Raw genomic sequence first — 14849 nt, forward strand, 5'->3', positions numbered from 1 at the left:
TCCAAAAACATGCTAGGTTAATTAGCGACTCCAAATTGTCCATAGGTATGAATGAATTCATATAAAAGATACATGAACACTGAAGAATACCAAAGACCTGATTCTTGACGTGACTGCCCCCAAAGACACAATGTGTCAGCGAGATCAACCACCGTCACCTTCCTGTTTTTGCTGCGACCCAAAGTTCCAAGCACCGGAATTTTTTATCAGGAATGTGAGAAACGGTCCTGAATCCATGAAATAAGTCGTAGCAAAACATGACGGTGGTGTCAGTTTGTTGTCTCGCTGCCACATGGTGTCTTTGGGAACAGTAGTCTCGTCCAAAACTAGCTCAAATTTCAAACGCTAACCGAAAAAAAGGATGCAAACCGAGACAAAATTGTCACGCGACTCAACATGCGAGTGATGTGCGGATCGGTACTCAAATCCGTGAGTCGTTTGAGGTCAAGTTGTCGGTTGAAATGACGACCGATCGTTCTTTTTATGAATCGTTTGTTTTGTTTCTTTGCTGTCTTTTTCCAAGTGGAACTTTTTTTCTGGCTTCTGATTGGCTGAAATGTTCATATAGGTTGGGGATGACCGCACCATCTGTTGTTGTGGACAGGAAGTGATGTATACAGTAAGAATTGAAGGTGTTTTTCCACTCAGGAAGTGTGTGTGTGTGTAGTAGTAATAGTAGTAGTAGTAGTAGGGGGCGTGTCCAAGATGCAAATGCGCTCCAGATGTGGCTGCCGGCTGGCAGGCAGTCCTATCTGGCAGATGATAGGCGGAGTGCTTGACGAAAACTTGGAAGTGGCAGCGATACCCGATGTGCCGCGCCACCACGTTGGAGGACTGCGCCTGTGACGTCAGAAGGAGTGGGCGGGGCCAGGAAAGTGAACGAGCGCTGCCTGCCAAAAGGAGGGAGACGGAGGAGAGGAGCTGGAGGCAGGCAGGCAGGAAGGCAGGAAGGCAGGCGGCTCATCGGTGGGAGCGATGGTTCTTGTCGTGGGCTCGAGTCTTGGATGAAATATGAATATATGTTTTTTAAAAAGCCGCTTCAAGTAAATATAAGTTGGACTTGCTTTATTTTTTTTCACCGGTGCCTATTTTGCACATCGGCAACTCTGTAGCCTTTTACTGGAACGTCGCATGCACGGTGGAAGAACACCGACCTCCCTCGTTGACCGTCCCCGCCACCCGCACTCTTCTGACGGACTCATCGGCAGCTTCACCCGGTGAGAAAGAACCAGGACCATCTTTTTTTTTTTTTTTTTTTTTAAATAATCGTCCAACCATAGACATTAAAAAGTGGACTATTTATGAGTGTGCTAATTTACATGAATAATTTTTAATCTTTTGAGTTTTACACCACTTATTGATAACCTAGCAAGCTGCAGTCTTTCCAGCGAGTCAATCAAATTCGCCCTCTTTCTTGTCTGACAGGCGTTAGCTGGGATGTGTGAGTGGCGCTCTTTGGTGGGCTGAAGGCACCGAGAGAGCGGCCCCGAGACACCGAATCGAGGGGTGGTGGGGGGGGGGAGCCGAGAGCATGGCTCTGGTACCGCTGTCTCTCTGGGTGCTAACTACTCTCACCTGGGCCAACCTGCTCCAGGTGTCCGCCAACCGGCACTCCATATACTGGAACAGCTCCAACATCCAGTAAGACATTTCTTTCTTTCTTTCTCTTTTCTTTCCGCTTCTTTTCTTTCTGCGTGGAAGGGGAGTGTTATTCATCGCTGTGCTCGTTCGCTTGCCAGTTCATTCTGCTTTTATTACGTCCCGTTGGGACACTTTGGATTTATGGTCATTCATCCGCTGCGTCCGCTGCAGATATTTCTATTTCTTTTTTTTTTTTGGTGTGCAGATTTAGTTTAGTTTTGTTTTTTTGGAATACGTTCACATTGTGAGATCTCAGCGTGGGCCCAAAATGGTACAACCTCAAAGGTTGAACGCAATTTGTTTTGATTAGGAACAAAAATGGCCGTACTTAAAAAAAAAGTAATAATAATATTTTGCTGTCCAAAGCATGATGATAATGTTAATAAATATTATTATAATAGTTGTAAGGAATTTTAACTACATTAACTGTCTTTTAGGATATTTAAAAGCACAAAACTCCCAAACATTATTCACTATTATTATTAGTAGTATAATAATACCCAAAATGAATACTAATACAAGTATAAAAAAGAAGTTAACCACTATACAGATTAAACATAAACAGTACTGCACCTTTGGCGTAGATATTTTGTCTAATGACAAATTTCAAGTAACATTGGAACATCCAAGTGTAAAAAGAAGTTAAGCCGTGTTAACATAAAAATCCAGAAAACTGACAAAAATCAAGAAAACGGACCAATACGGTTATTTCCGGTCATAGAAGCGCCTCGTGCGACTCATTTCACATTCTCAAGTGTAAAAAGAAGTGAACCAGTGCTAATCTAACGACAGAGTGATGCGACACGCATCAAATTTAGTTAACAGGAAGTGACCAAACATTTGGTTTAACATTCCTACAGCTGGTTTTACAGACCAAAGACCCGTTTAGAACGTTCTTAACTCCATTCATTCATTTTCTATGCTGGAGCCTATCCCAGCTGGGCGAGAGGCGGGGTCCAATCTGGACCGGTGGCCAGCCAATCACAGGGCACATATAGACAAACAACCATTCACACTCACATTCATACCTATGGACAATTTGGAGTTGCTAATTAACCTAGCATGTTTTTGGAATGTGGGAGGAAACCGGAGTACCCGGAGAAAACCCACACACGGCATTCTTAACTCACGCAAGTGTAAAAAGAAGTTAGGCTGTGTTAGTAGTTTGATAGATTTGATATTTTATTCCTGCAACTGGTGTTTTCATGCCATTCCAATGCATGAAGAACTCTACGGGATACATGGTGGTTATCTACATGACAGTCTATCACGCATGTCTCGGTTTTCCTGCATATTTTCATAGAAGGAAACAGACTTTCCACGTTCCTGTTCTGGCCCATTTCCTTGCTCCGCACAAGCATTTGCTGGTCTCCATATTCTTTCCTTCAACATCAGCCACGCTTGGCCTTGCAGGAGCAGGAAGACGAGAGAAACGTCTCTGTGTCTTCTCTATCTGCTTCAATTAGGAGCACTTCTTCATGCTGACCTCATTGTGTTGGAGCCGTGTCACCGTTCAATCTCTCCTTTCGGCTCCGAGCTTCCTTTTCTTGTCTTCATAGATTTTGGTTGGTTTCACTTTATTTCATTCCAAACTCCATGTGTGTGTGTATATATATATATATATATATATATAAGTCAGGAAATCATAAATGATAACATCCACTATGTTAATACCAGTCAAAGATCCTCTATATGACAGGAGCTCTACTCTTTTTAAGAACCTTCAGCAAAAAATGTCCAAAACATTAACTAAAGATCCTTTATAAGACAGGAAAACTGTTGTTTTTAAGGACCTATTTGAAAATCACTCGCCAAAGATCCTTAATATGACAGGAGTGCTTTTTAAGGACCTACTGCGATTAGAAAAAAATAAATCCTAGTCAAACATTTTTAATGTGACGGAAGGGCTCTGCTGTTTTTTTTAAGAAGCTTAAAAACGCGAATCAAAGATCCTCTACATAACAGGAGCAGTCTGCTGTTTTAAAAGACCCACTGCAAAAACATGAGTCAAAGATCCTTAATATGACAGAAGCGCTTGTTGTTTTCAAGGACCTACTGCAAAAACGCTAGTCAAAGATCCTTAATGTGACAGAAGCGCACTCTGCTGTATTTAAAGACCGACTCCAAAAACACGAGTCAAAGATCTTCTATAAGACAGGAGTGCTCTGTCACTTTTTAAGGACCTGCTTCTGAAAGAAATAAAATAAAATGCTAGTCAAAGATCCTCAATCGAGCAGGAGCAATCTGCTGTTTTTTTTAAAGTTACAGCAAAAACACTAGTCAAAGATCCTTAATATGACAGAAGCGCTTGTTGTTTTCAAGGACCTACTGCAAAAATGCTAGTCAAAGATCCTTAATGTGACAGAAGCGCTCCGCTGTATTTAAAGACCGACTGCAAAAACACGAGTCAAAGATCTTCTATAAGACAGGAGTGCTCTGCCACGTTTTGAGGACCTGCTCCTGAAAGAAATAAAATAAAATGCTAGTCAAAGATCCTCAATCGAGCAGGAGCAATCTGCTTTTTTTTAAGTTACTGCAAAAACACAAGTCAAAGATCATTAATATGACAGAAGTGCTTGTTGTTTTCAACGACCTACTGCAAAAACGCTAGTCAAAGATCCTTAATGTGACAGAAGCGCACTCTGCTGTATTTAAAGACCGACTTCAAAAACACGAGTCAAAGATCTTCTATAAGACAGGAGTGCTCTGTCACTTTTTAAGGACCTGCTCCTGAAAGAAATAAAATAAAATGCTAGTCAAAGATCCTCAATCGAGCAGGAGCAATCTGTTGGGTTTTTTTTTCAAGTTACTGCAAAAACACAAGTCAAAGATCCTTAATATGACAGAAGCGCTTGTTGTTTTCAACGACCGACTGCAAAAACGCTAGTCAAAGATCCTTAATGTGACGGAAGCGCTCTGCTGTATTTAGAGACCGACTGCAAAAACACAAGTCAAAGATCTTCTATAAGACAGGAGTGCTGTCACTTTTTAAGGACCTGCTCTTTTGCAAAAAATAAAATGTTAGCCAAAGATCCTCAATCAAACAGGAACAATCTGTTGTTTTTAAAAATCTACTACAAAAACACGCGTCAAAGATCCTTAATATGACAGAAGCGCTTGTTTTTTTTAAAGACCGATCGATGAATAATGGATTTGACCTGAAACCCAAAGGTCGCCAAAATAGTTGAGGTGAAACCATGAACCGTTCATTCAGTCACATACTGCTGGTGGTAAACTATATCAGTAGTCACAGCTGCCCTGGGCTACACTGACTGAAACGTGGCCGCCAATTAGCGACTATGGCCTCTTTCAAGGTATAAACCTTGAAAGCCCCTGACTCAAATCCCACCTTGGAGATGGCCAACCACATGAAACATTATAATTATATTATATATTATTATATTATATATCATACTTTATAAGCAGATAAGGAATCCAGTCTGGTTTCCTGTCCAGAGACATCAACACATGATGTTCTAGCTTTGTTTTCCCGTCCTCTGTGCTTTTATTGCGCCCTAAAGATAAAAGAGACGAAGTGCCACTCCTGCGTTTTTACGAGCGCGCTTATTAAAGATGTAAACAATATGAGGAGTTACTTGGAGGAGAATGAACTAAGTGTTGAGCAGACAGTCTTGTGAGTTAGCGGGTTTGACTTTTTTTTTTTACGACAGGAACTTTAGATATGCCCCCCCCCCCCCATGGACATGAACGGCCCCCGAAATAGTGGGTATGAAAGTATCGGTATGGATTTACGGACCACGTTGAAAGTTAAGCTTGTGTGAGTGAGAAGGAAGCATCTTCCGTGTTACGCAACTCTGGTTGTGCTAGGTGAGTGTGTGAACGTGTGACACCGGCGTATTAGTTATGGAAAAAGGAGTTTCCTTTGATGTATTTCATTTTTCCTTGGAAGAATCACTGGACCTTTAGTGGAGGAATGCATGCTGGATGCTGGATGATGGATGATGGATGCTGGATGATGGATGATGGATGGAAGCACCAGAAGACCAAAAGACGCCTTTTATACGGCTTATTAAACCTTACATGTGATGAAGTGTCTTTGTTGCCGTGTGGATCAGTCGCATATGCGGACAAAAGGCGATGAGAGAGTAGCTTAATCTGTAACCTGACCCCCCCCTCCCCCTAGCGCCTCCCCCCCCCCCACCCCAGTGACACAGCCGTCTTCCGACTGGGCTTGATTAAAGAACGCTACATCTCAGTGGACACGCCTCATCCTGATCTTCTTCCTCCTTCCTCCTTCCTGTGTGTCCGTATTGTTGGAAAGGAAAAAAAAGAAAACAAAAAATTTAAATTGAAAATTGAAAAAAATTGTCGTCACTCATCTGCAATAAAATATTTTAAAAATACAATTACAATTATCCAGAAATTATTTTATATTTTTTAAATATTTGAAATTATGAATTACCTACTTACCTGTATTTAGTCATTTGACGCACTGGTGTCCATATTGTTGTGAAAGAAAAAAAAAAAATATATATATATATATATATATATATATATATATATATATATATATATATATATATATATATATATATATATATTATAATTATCATAGAAAATTGAAAAAAAATTGTCATCACACATCTGCAATTAAAATTTTAAAAAATATAATTACAATTATCCAGAAATAATTTTGTATTTTTTTTAACATTTGAAATTATGAATGACTTATTTACCTGTATTTAGTCATTTGACGCACTGGTGTCCATATTGTTGTGAAAGAAAAAAAATTATTTCAATAGAAAAAAAAAAAAAAATTGTCATCACTCATCTGCAATTAAAATTTTTAAAAATGTAATTACAATTATCCAGAAATATTTTTTATATTTTTTAAATATTTGAAATTATGAATTACATATTTACCTGTATTTAGTCATTTGACGCACTGGTGTCCATATTGTTGTGAAAGAAAAAAAATTATTTCAATAGAAAATTAAAAAAAAAAATTGTCATCACTCATCTGCAATTAAAATTTTTAAAAATGTAATTACAATTATCCAGAAATTATTTTGTATTTTTTTAATATTTGAAATTATGAATGACCTATTTACCTGTATTTAGTCATGTGACGCACTGGTGTCCATATCGTTGTGAAAGAAAACAATAATTTCAATAGAAAATTGAAAAAAATTGTCACTCATCTGCAATAAAAAAAATGTAAAAATATAATTATAATTATCCAGAAATTATTTTTTAATATTTGAAATCATGAATGACCTATTTACCTGTATTTAGTAATTTAAAAAAATATATTTTTATTAGTCCATCTGATTTAAAAATTTAAATATATTGGCCTTTAGTTTACTGTTGAATAAATTATTAAAAAAATATTAAATTAAAAATTTTCAATTAAAAATAATTATTTTGCTATTTACAAAAACTGGTAGAATTTCTGCCAACTTATTTTAAAACAAAAAAATGAACATATATATATTTATATATTATATAAAACATATATGAAAAGTAATGTTTCATTGTCGAGGAATGAATGCATTGGCCTCTATGCTCCATACGGTTAAATATCTGTGATTGGTTTAAGTGTCTGTTATGAAATATATAGCTTTCATATCTCCGTATGCGTCCCCCAGTGGGGGCCAAGTTTGGACATCCCTGATGTAGAAGAACCGGGGTCTTTCAAAAGGTAGCTAAACCGTAGGATAGCCTCCCTGATCTACGCTTTCCTAGCCCTACAAGCCCTTTTCCACAGCGTAGCTCCCATTTCCTGTATTTGCTGTAATGCCGCACTCGACGCCACAACACCCACTTGTTGTAAAGCGTGCTTGTGTCTCGCCGCCGGCAGTGCCGACTCTCCGGGGTTTCAGTGCGGAGGTTTTCCGAGGCCAATAATAAGCTGCGGCGTAGCTGTCAGCGGGACTGGTAAACACACCGGATAAGCTGCGGTCTACTCGTGTACACGTTCGAAACCCACCCAGCCACCCACCCACCCCGCCGGCCTCGTCGTCAACCTCGCCGGGGCGGGTTGTTATTGAGGATTAGCGCTATCTGGTGGACGCGATGCTCCCATTTACGTCCACAAATATGGATCATTTGCTAGCGTCGTGCAAAGCCTGTGTGCTATCGGTCTCATGGCATCATTGCTGTCCCCAGGAGCATTATGTGTGTATGTGTGTATGTGTGTGTGTGTGTGTGTGTTTGGCAGTGTAGCTAGCATGTGTGTGCACGTTGCTTCCTGTTACAGATGTTGCTGCTCACCGGTGGGTGACCGAAACAAAAACAAATCCATCAGTCCATTAAATCGCACATTATCTTCCACCACCTGGCAATTAGCCACCACTGTGTGTGTGTGTGTGTGTGTGCGTGCACGTGTGTGTGTGTGTGTGTGTAGCTAATCTAATGAAACAGCTTACTGATTTGCATACAGGCTAACTGGTGATATCTCTTCATTTAGCTTTGTTACAGATTCAGGAAGGAATGCATGTGTCCGTTTAAGGCAACGTCCCGCCAACACACAAAGACGTACGGTCCAACTCGGTTCAACTCTTCAACATTTGTCACAGCATGTGTTGTCACAGTGCGGACTGTGTTGCTATTTTATTTGGATAAATATGCTAGCCTTAAACCACAAAGTTCGATGGACTTGAAATTTCTCACACGGCTCAATGCTCCATACTGAACGTCCACTGTGTCTTTTGGGGACACTCTTTCAGGGGGCAGTGAAACATATGTTTGTGGAATTTGGCCACCTTCCGCATTGCGTAGTTATAATCAAAAGTATGTGACTTTGTGGTCTTCTATAGTGTAATTATGATATTTATTGTATGAATTATGCTTTTACATTCCATAAAATGCAACCATGGAGATGATTGACGGTTAGGTTCAATTTGATACTTCGAATTACGTGTCACAGTACAATATTTTTTTTCTTCACAAAAAATACATTTCCATGCTTTATTAACTTGCATTTTATCAAAACGTCCGGTTTGCTGTTAAACATCTCAATTATCGACATGACACTACAGCCGATTTCAAGTCAACACATCCAAATCCTAAGCCATAAGAAAATTTTTTTCAATTTTTATAAAATAATAGCAACAACAAGAAGTAAGTGTAAAAAACCCCATTTTTGTAATGGAGTTCTGTTGGTACATAACACTATTGACTTTCCCTTAAAGGGACAGTTTGGATTTTTTTTTTTATGACATCCCCATTAGCAGTGCAGTGCATCAATGGCGACTTATCATCCACTTTGTCCCGTGATGCGAGTTAGTTGGTTATTTTGGGTGGGTACTGGGGGGGGGGCACCAGTTTGGCTTCTCAAAACAATATGCGTTCAAAAGTGTAATCACAAAAATGCCTCCTCGAAAAAATTTGACCTCACAATCGCTTTGCGTTACTTGTATCTCCCGTCGTATCGCTGCTAGCTGTCGCCCGTCCTTTGCGTTCTACGAGCTTAAATTTTTTTTCTTCACAAAAAATACATTTCCATGCCCTGTTAACCTGCATTTTATCGAAACGTCCAGTTTGCTGTTAAACATCGCAATTATCGACATGACACTACAGCCGATTTCAAGTCAACACGTCCAAATCCTAAGCCATATGAAGATTTTTTTCAATTTTTATAAAATAATAGCAACAACAAGAAGTAAGTGTAGAAAAACCCATTTTTGTAATGGAGTTCTGTTGGTACATAACACAATTGACTTTCTCTTAAAGGGACAGTTTGGATTTTTTGTTTATGACATCCCCGTTAGCAGTGCAGTGCATCAATGGCGACTTATCATCCACTTTGTCCCGTGATTAGTTGGTTATTTTGGGTGTGTACTGGGGGGGGGGCACCAGTTTGGCTTCTCAAAACAATATGCGTTCAAAAGTGTAATCAAAAAAATGCCTCCTTGAAAAAATTTGACCTCACAATTGCTCTCTGTACTTTTGTCGCCCGTCCATTGTTGTGTACGTGTTCCACTTGCGTTCTACTAGCGTTCTACTAGCTTAAATCCGCTCCTGGTGTGTATCTATGCATGGTTATGTAAGCACTGGTAGTCAATCAGGCGTCCACCTGACAATACCGTAAACAATCCGTCTCCTAGCTCCACTTCGGACGGCAACATTTCCATTTAGTAACACGCCAACAAAGGCGACTATTACTCAACCGCTATCTCGTGGCGTTTTTTTTTGCGGGCGCATTAGTACGTACAAATCATCCATCATGGACTTTACTGCACTGTTGCTAGATGTCAGATCGGTACGCCAGCACCCACACAGATTCCGCCATCATCATCGCAGTTATATAGACCCAACCGTGTCAGCGGTCATTAGTCACAAATAATAAGGCCTCGTAGCGTGCGGCGTCGCCGAGGCGTTTGGTGTTTTTTGGGAGCAAAGTGTCGGCACGGAAGTGTTGTACTCGCAGACACTTGCACCGAGGCGGCGTTAATTAGAGACAATTGGGAACACCTCCGTGATGGATGTTGGCTGTTTGGGTAATAAGACGCCGCCGTCTTCTCACTCGCTCTTTTCCCCCTCGTAGCTTGTACATATTTGGATGCTAGTTGAGCAAAAGGGGGACACGGGAAAAAAAAACGGATTGTCTCATCTTGTGAAGTTTTCATCCGAAGTGCAGGAGTTCGGAATTGCTCCATAACTTAACGAGAAGCTGGTCTGGTTGTCTTTTTGGATGTTTTGTTGTGCATATTTGCTACTTTAAGCCGACGTGATTGACGGCTGATCAGTCCCGCCTTTTGCCACAAGTCAGCTGGGATCCAGTCCCCCCCCCCCGTGACCCCCAACAGGATTAGCGGTTTAGAAAATGAAAGGATTGCACCCAAACCACATTTTCCCACACCCTGCAGTAAAATAAAACCCAGACACGCATAAATATATATTTACATATACATATATTATATATGCTTGTTTACATGCCAAGCTAACATTCATTTTAGCTCCTGGCATTAGAGCCCTCTTGGCATGAGTTAACACCCCTATAGTAACATTTACACTCCTATTACCCACTATAGTCGAGACTGGCATGCAGTATGTTAGCATTGGGAGTCGTAATATAATGTAAATATTACTATAGGGGTGCTAACTCGTGTCTAGAGGGCTCTAATGCTAGGAGTCCACTCGACCGGTGCCAGTTCGCGCCAGTGGTAGTGGTTCGCTTTGGCGCCGAATAAGGGCAACATGCCGAGCGAACATTAATTCGAACTCCTGGCATTAGAGCCCTCTTGGCATGAGTTAACACCCCTATAGTAACATTTACACTCCTATTACCCAGTATAGTCGAGACTGGCATGCAGTATGTTAGCATTGGGAGTCGTAATATAATGTAAATATTACTATAGGGGTGCTAACTCATGTCTAGAGGGCTCTAATGCTAGGAGTCCACTGTTCCGGTGCCAGTTCGCGCCAGTGGTAGTGGTTCGCTTTGGCGCCGAATAAGGGCAACATGCCAAGCAACCATTAATTCCAACTCCTGGCATTAGAGCCCTCTAAGCATGAGTTAACACCCCTATAGTAACATTTACACTCCTATTACCCAGTATAGTTGAGACTGGCATGCAGTATGTTATCATTGGGAGTCATAATATCATGTAAATATTGGAGTGTACATATTACTATAGGGGTGCTAACTCATGTCTAGAGGGCTCTAATGCCAGGAGTCCACTGGGCCGGTGCCAGTTCGTGCCAGTGGTAGTGGTTCGCTTTGGCGCCGAATAAGGGCAACATGGCAACATGCCGAGCGAACATTAATTCGAACTCCTGGCATTAGAGCCCTCTAGGCATGAGTTAACACCCCTATAGTAACATTTACACTCCTATTACCCTGTATAGTCGAGACTGGCATGCAGTATGTTAGCATTGAGAGTTGTGAGTTGTAATATAATGTAATAATTACTGACACCTAGTGGCCAATATAGAATACTACATATCAAAAACACGCCGTGTATGACTCCTATTAGCCAATAGAGTAGATACGTATCATAACATAACAACATTACTGGGTAATAGGAGTGTAAATATTACTATAGGGGTGCTAACTTATATCTAGAGGGCTCTAATGCTAGGAATCCACTGGGTTGGTGCCAGTTGGCGCCAGTGGTAGTGGTTCGCTATTACTGTGTTGTCCACCATATATCCAATCCCTCATTTATCACTGTTAAGTAAATATGAAGTAGGATTCATTATTTATGAAATTAATATTTTTGCAGAAAACCTGTTTACGACTTCCTAAATAGGGTTTTCAATATGATTAGAGCCCCGTTGACATGAAATAACAGCCCTATAGTCACCTGTGCACTCCTCATACTAGCCAATATTAGACATAATAAGAGAGATAAGACAGAAATGTGTAGGGGAGCTGAGTGGGGGTTGGACAGGAAGTAACGTCAGGAGTTCAGACTGCAATAAAAGTTGTTGTTGTGGCGATCGAGTCTTTTATTAGAGGTTGCCGGCAGTCATGCTAAATAGATGCGTCCACGTAAACGCATCTCAGCGATAAAGTTACGGGCGAAGGAAAAAAGGAGAAATGGGGAAAAAAGTCATCTTTGCTTACTTTGATATAAAAAGTGCACGGCTAGAAGCGAATAAAATCCACACATTTTCCCTGACAGCCAAATGAACGACTGACCGCCTCCCTCCCGTCTGTTATCCGCCGCGATTTAGCCGAAACTGGAATTTATCTTTCCCACCCATGTGTTAAATTTGAACAAATTGTCCACAGAGAACAAATCCCACAGCAAAGGGGCTGGAGGCAACACACACACACACGCACACACACACGCACACACACACACGCTTGTTGTGAGTGGATATGCTAAGCTCCAGCGGCGTAATCAGGTGCTAATAATAAGACTGTGATGTTTACAAGCTGTTTCACAGTACTTTTTTGTGTATATTTATTAAGCGGACGTGTGCATGTTTTGCACACACGCCGCCAAGCGTATGCACACACCAGATGTGCACATGACGTGGTAGCGGCGTGCCGGCTAATGACGGCAGCTTCGCTCGACTCGGGGAAACCATATGCCGAGTCCGGTCGCAACAGAGCTAGCATGAATAAAGTGACGTGACAATTAGGCGAGAGCCGCAACTTGATGACACTTTGTAATGACCCGCATCGTCCACATCACCAGTACTTTTGGAGCTAGCATAGAAAACCAGTTTAAAGTGATTAGAGCCCTCTAGACCTGACCTAACACCCCTATAGTCACCCATACACGCCTATTAACCAATATAGAAGACATAAAAGTCTATACTCGCATACAGTATCAGTTAGCATTGGGAGTCATAGCATCTTCAATGTAATATTACTGACACCTAATGGCCAATGTAGAATACTACATATCAAAAACATGCCTTAACACGCCTTGTATGACTCCTATGAGCCAATAGAGTAGATACATGTAATAATATAACAACTTTACTGGGTAATAGGAGTGTAAATGTTACTATAGGGGTGCTAACTTATGTCTAGAGGGCTCTAATGCTAGGAGTCCACTGGATTGGTGCCAGTTGGCGCCAGTGGTAGTGGTTCTCTTTGGTGCCGAATAAGGGCAACATGGGCCGAGCGGACATTAATTAGGACTCCTGGCATTAGAGCTCTCTGAACATGAGTTAACACCCCTATAGTAACATTTACACTCCTATTACCCAGTATAGTCTAGACTGGCATACAGTATGTTAGTATTTGGAGTCGTAATAGCTTGTAATATAATGTAATAATTACTGACCCCTAATGGCCAATGTAGAATACTACTTATGAAAAACATGCCATGTATGACTAGTATGAGCCAATATCTAGTAGACATAGTAATAGACATAATAACTTTACTGGATAATAGGAGTGTCAATGTTACTATAGGGGTGTTAACTCATGCCTAGAGGGCTCTAACACCTGTAAATGTTACTATAGGGGTGTTAACTCATGCCTAGAGGGCTCTAACACCCCTATAGTAACATTTACACACTATTATCCAGTATAGTCTAGACTGGCATGCAGTATGTTAGCATTATAATGTAATGATTACTGACACCTAATGGCCAATGTAGAGTACTACATATCACAGAATGCCTTAAGTCGCCTTGTATGACTCCTATGAGCCGATATAGTAGACATAATAAGACAAAATAAGACATATAAGGTGTTGTACTTTCTTAGCAGTACTCCCTGTGGTGTCTGTTGTCTTATCGTTGTATCGTTACTGACACCTAGTGACCAGTGTAGAATATTACTTATCAATTGGAGATCAGTCATTTTTGGTTCTATGGTTATCATCACACTTCTCAAAATAAACAAAATGTACGTAACCGGCGTCCACATCCTTATTATTTCGATGATCACCCACGCTTACGCTAGTTTTCCACAAAAGGTGAATATTTTTATGCGCCTAGCGCTCCAAAACGATATCGGCGAGCCACGAGAGCCACTTGACGAACGAGGAAATGAAAGTCCTCCAGTTCGCCACCGCGCTCATTCCACCCTGAGAGAAAGCCCGTGTCTTTAATCGAGGTTTTATCCATTTAAGCTGTCACAAAGAGACACGGGCTGAAAGCTTTTAACCGCCCCCCTCGCCACCCCCCCCCCCCCCAAGTAATGACGCACATCACAGTCCAGTTAATGTGTCCGCGTGTTGGAGCGCTGTGCCGGCGCCTTTTCTTTTTGGGCCGGGTAATTATGCGGAGGGACGGGGGGGGGGGGGGTACGGCTAAGTGAATTATGACCTTGTTTGGGTAGACCAGTGTGAACCGCCGGCCACACCAGTGCCCCCCCCATGGCTAACCACCAGTCTAGTATGTTGAGTGGACTCCAGCTGGACTTGGACTCAACATTTTTCATCATATTTCCGTGAGCCTCGGCCTCATCATGGCGTCTCCGCTTGCGTCTTCTCTGGCTGTCCGTTTGGGTTAGTGTTGAGTTCACTGACGTCCCACAAACACACACACACACACTTCCTCTTTCCCTCCCTTTACGACTCGACTTCTCTGCATCGTTTCCCTCCTCCTGCATCCTTGCACGACTCTCCCGTCTCTCGTTCCACCAGAATGGATGCATTCAGCGTTTGTTGGACTTTCTGGTCTTCTTGCTTGTTTATGAGGGATTAAGAATCTTCTTGGTCTCCATCAATCCCTCTCGTTGGAAATTCTTGGGGTCAAACGTTTTGATGCAAACAGTGGAACCCGACATCAACATACATGGTCCACCGCTTAGGTCACGGGGGTCCAAACTG

General features: G+C 41.4%; 1 protein-coding gene across 2 annotated transcripts in view; it reads left to right on the top strand.

The window, feature by feature from the left end:
- Positions 1 to 915: 915 nt before the first annotated feature.
- Positions 916 to 14849, top strand: part of efna3b (ephrin-A3b) — an 83595-nt gene continuing 69661 nt past the window's right edge. For both annotated transcript variants that reach the window (XM_058084031.1, XM_058084032.1), the window contains exons 1-2: positions 916 to 1217; positions 1426 to 1641. In XM_058084031.1, coding sequence (XP_057940014.1) covers positions 1532 to 1641 — 110 coding nt within the window. In that variant the 5' untranslated portion in view covers positions 916 to 1217; positions 1426 to 1531. The remainder of the gene's footprint in view (positions 1218 to 1425; positions 1642 to 14849) is intronic.

The sequence above is a fragment of the Doryrhamphus excisus genome, chromosome 10 (genome assembly GCF_030265055.1).
Source record: "Doryrhamphus excisus isolate RoL2022-K1 chromosome 10, RoL_Dexc_1.0, whole genome shotgun sequence".
NCBI lineage: Eukaryota > Metazoa > Chordata > Actinopteri > Syngnathiformes > Syngnathidae > Doryrhamphus > Doryrhamphus excisus.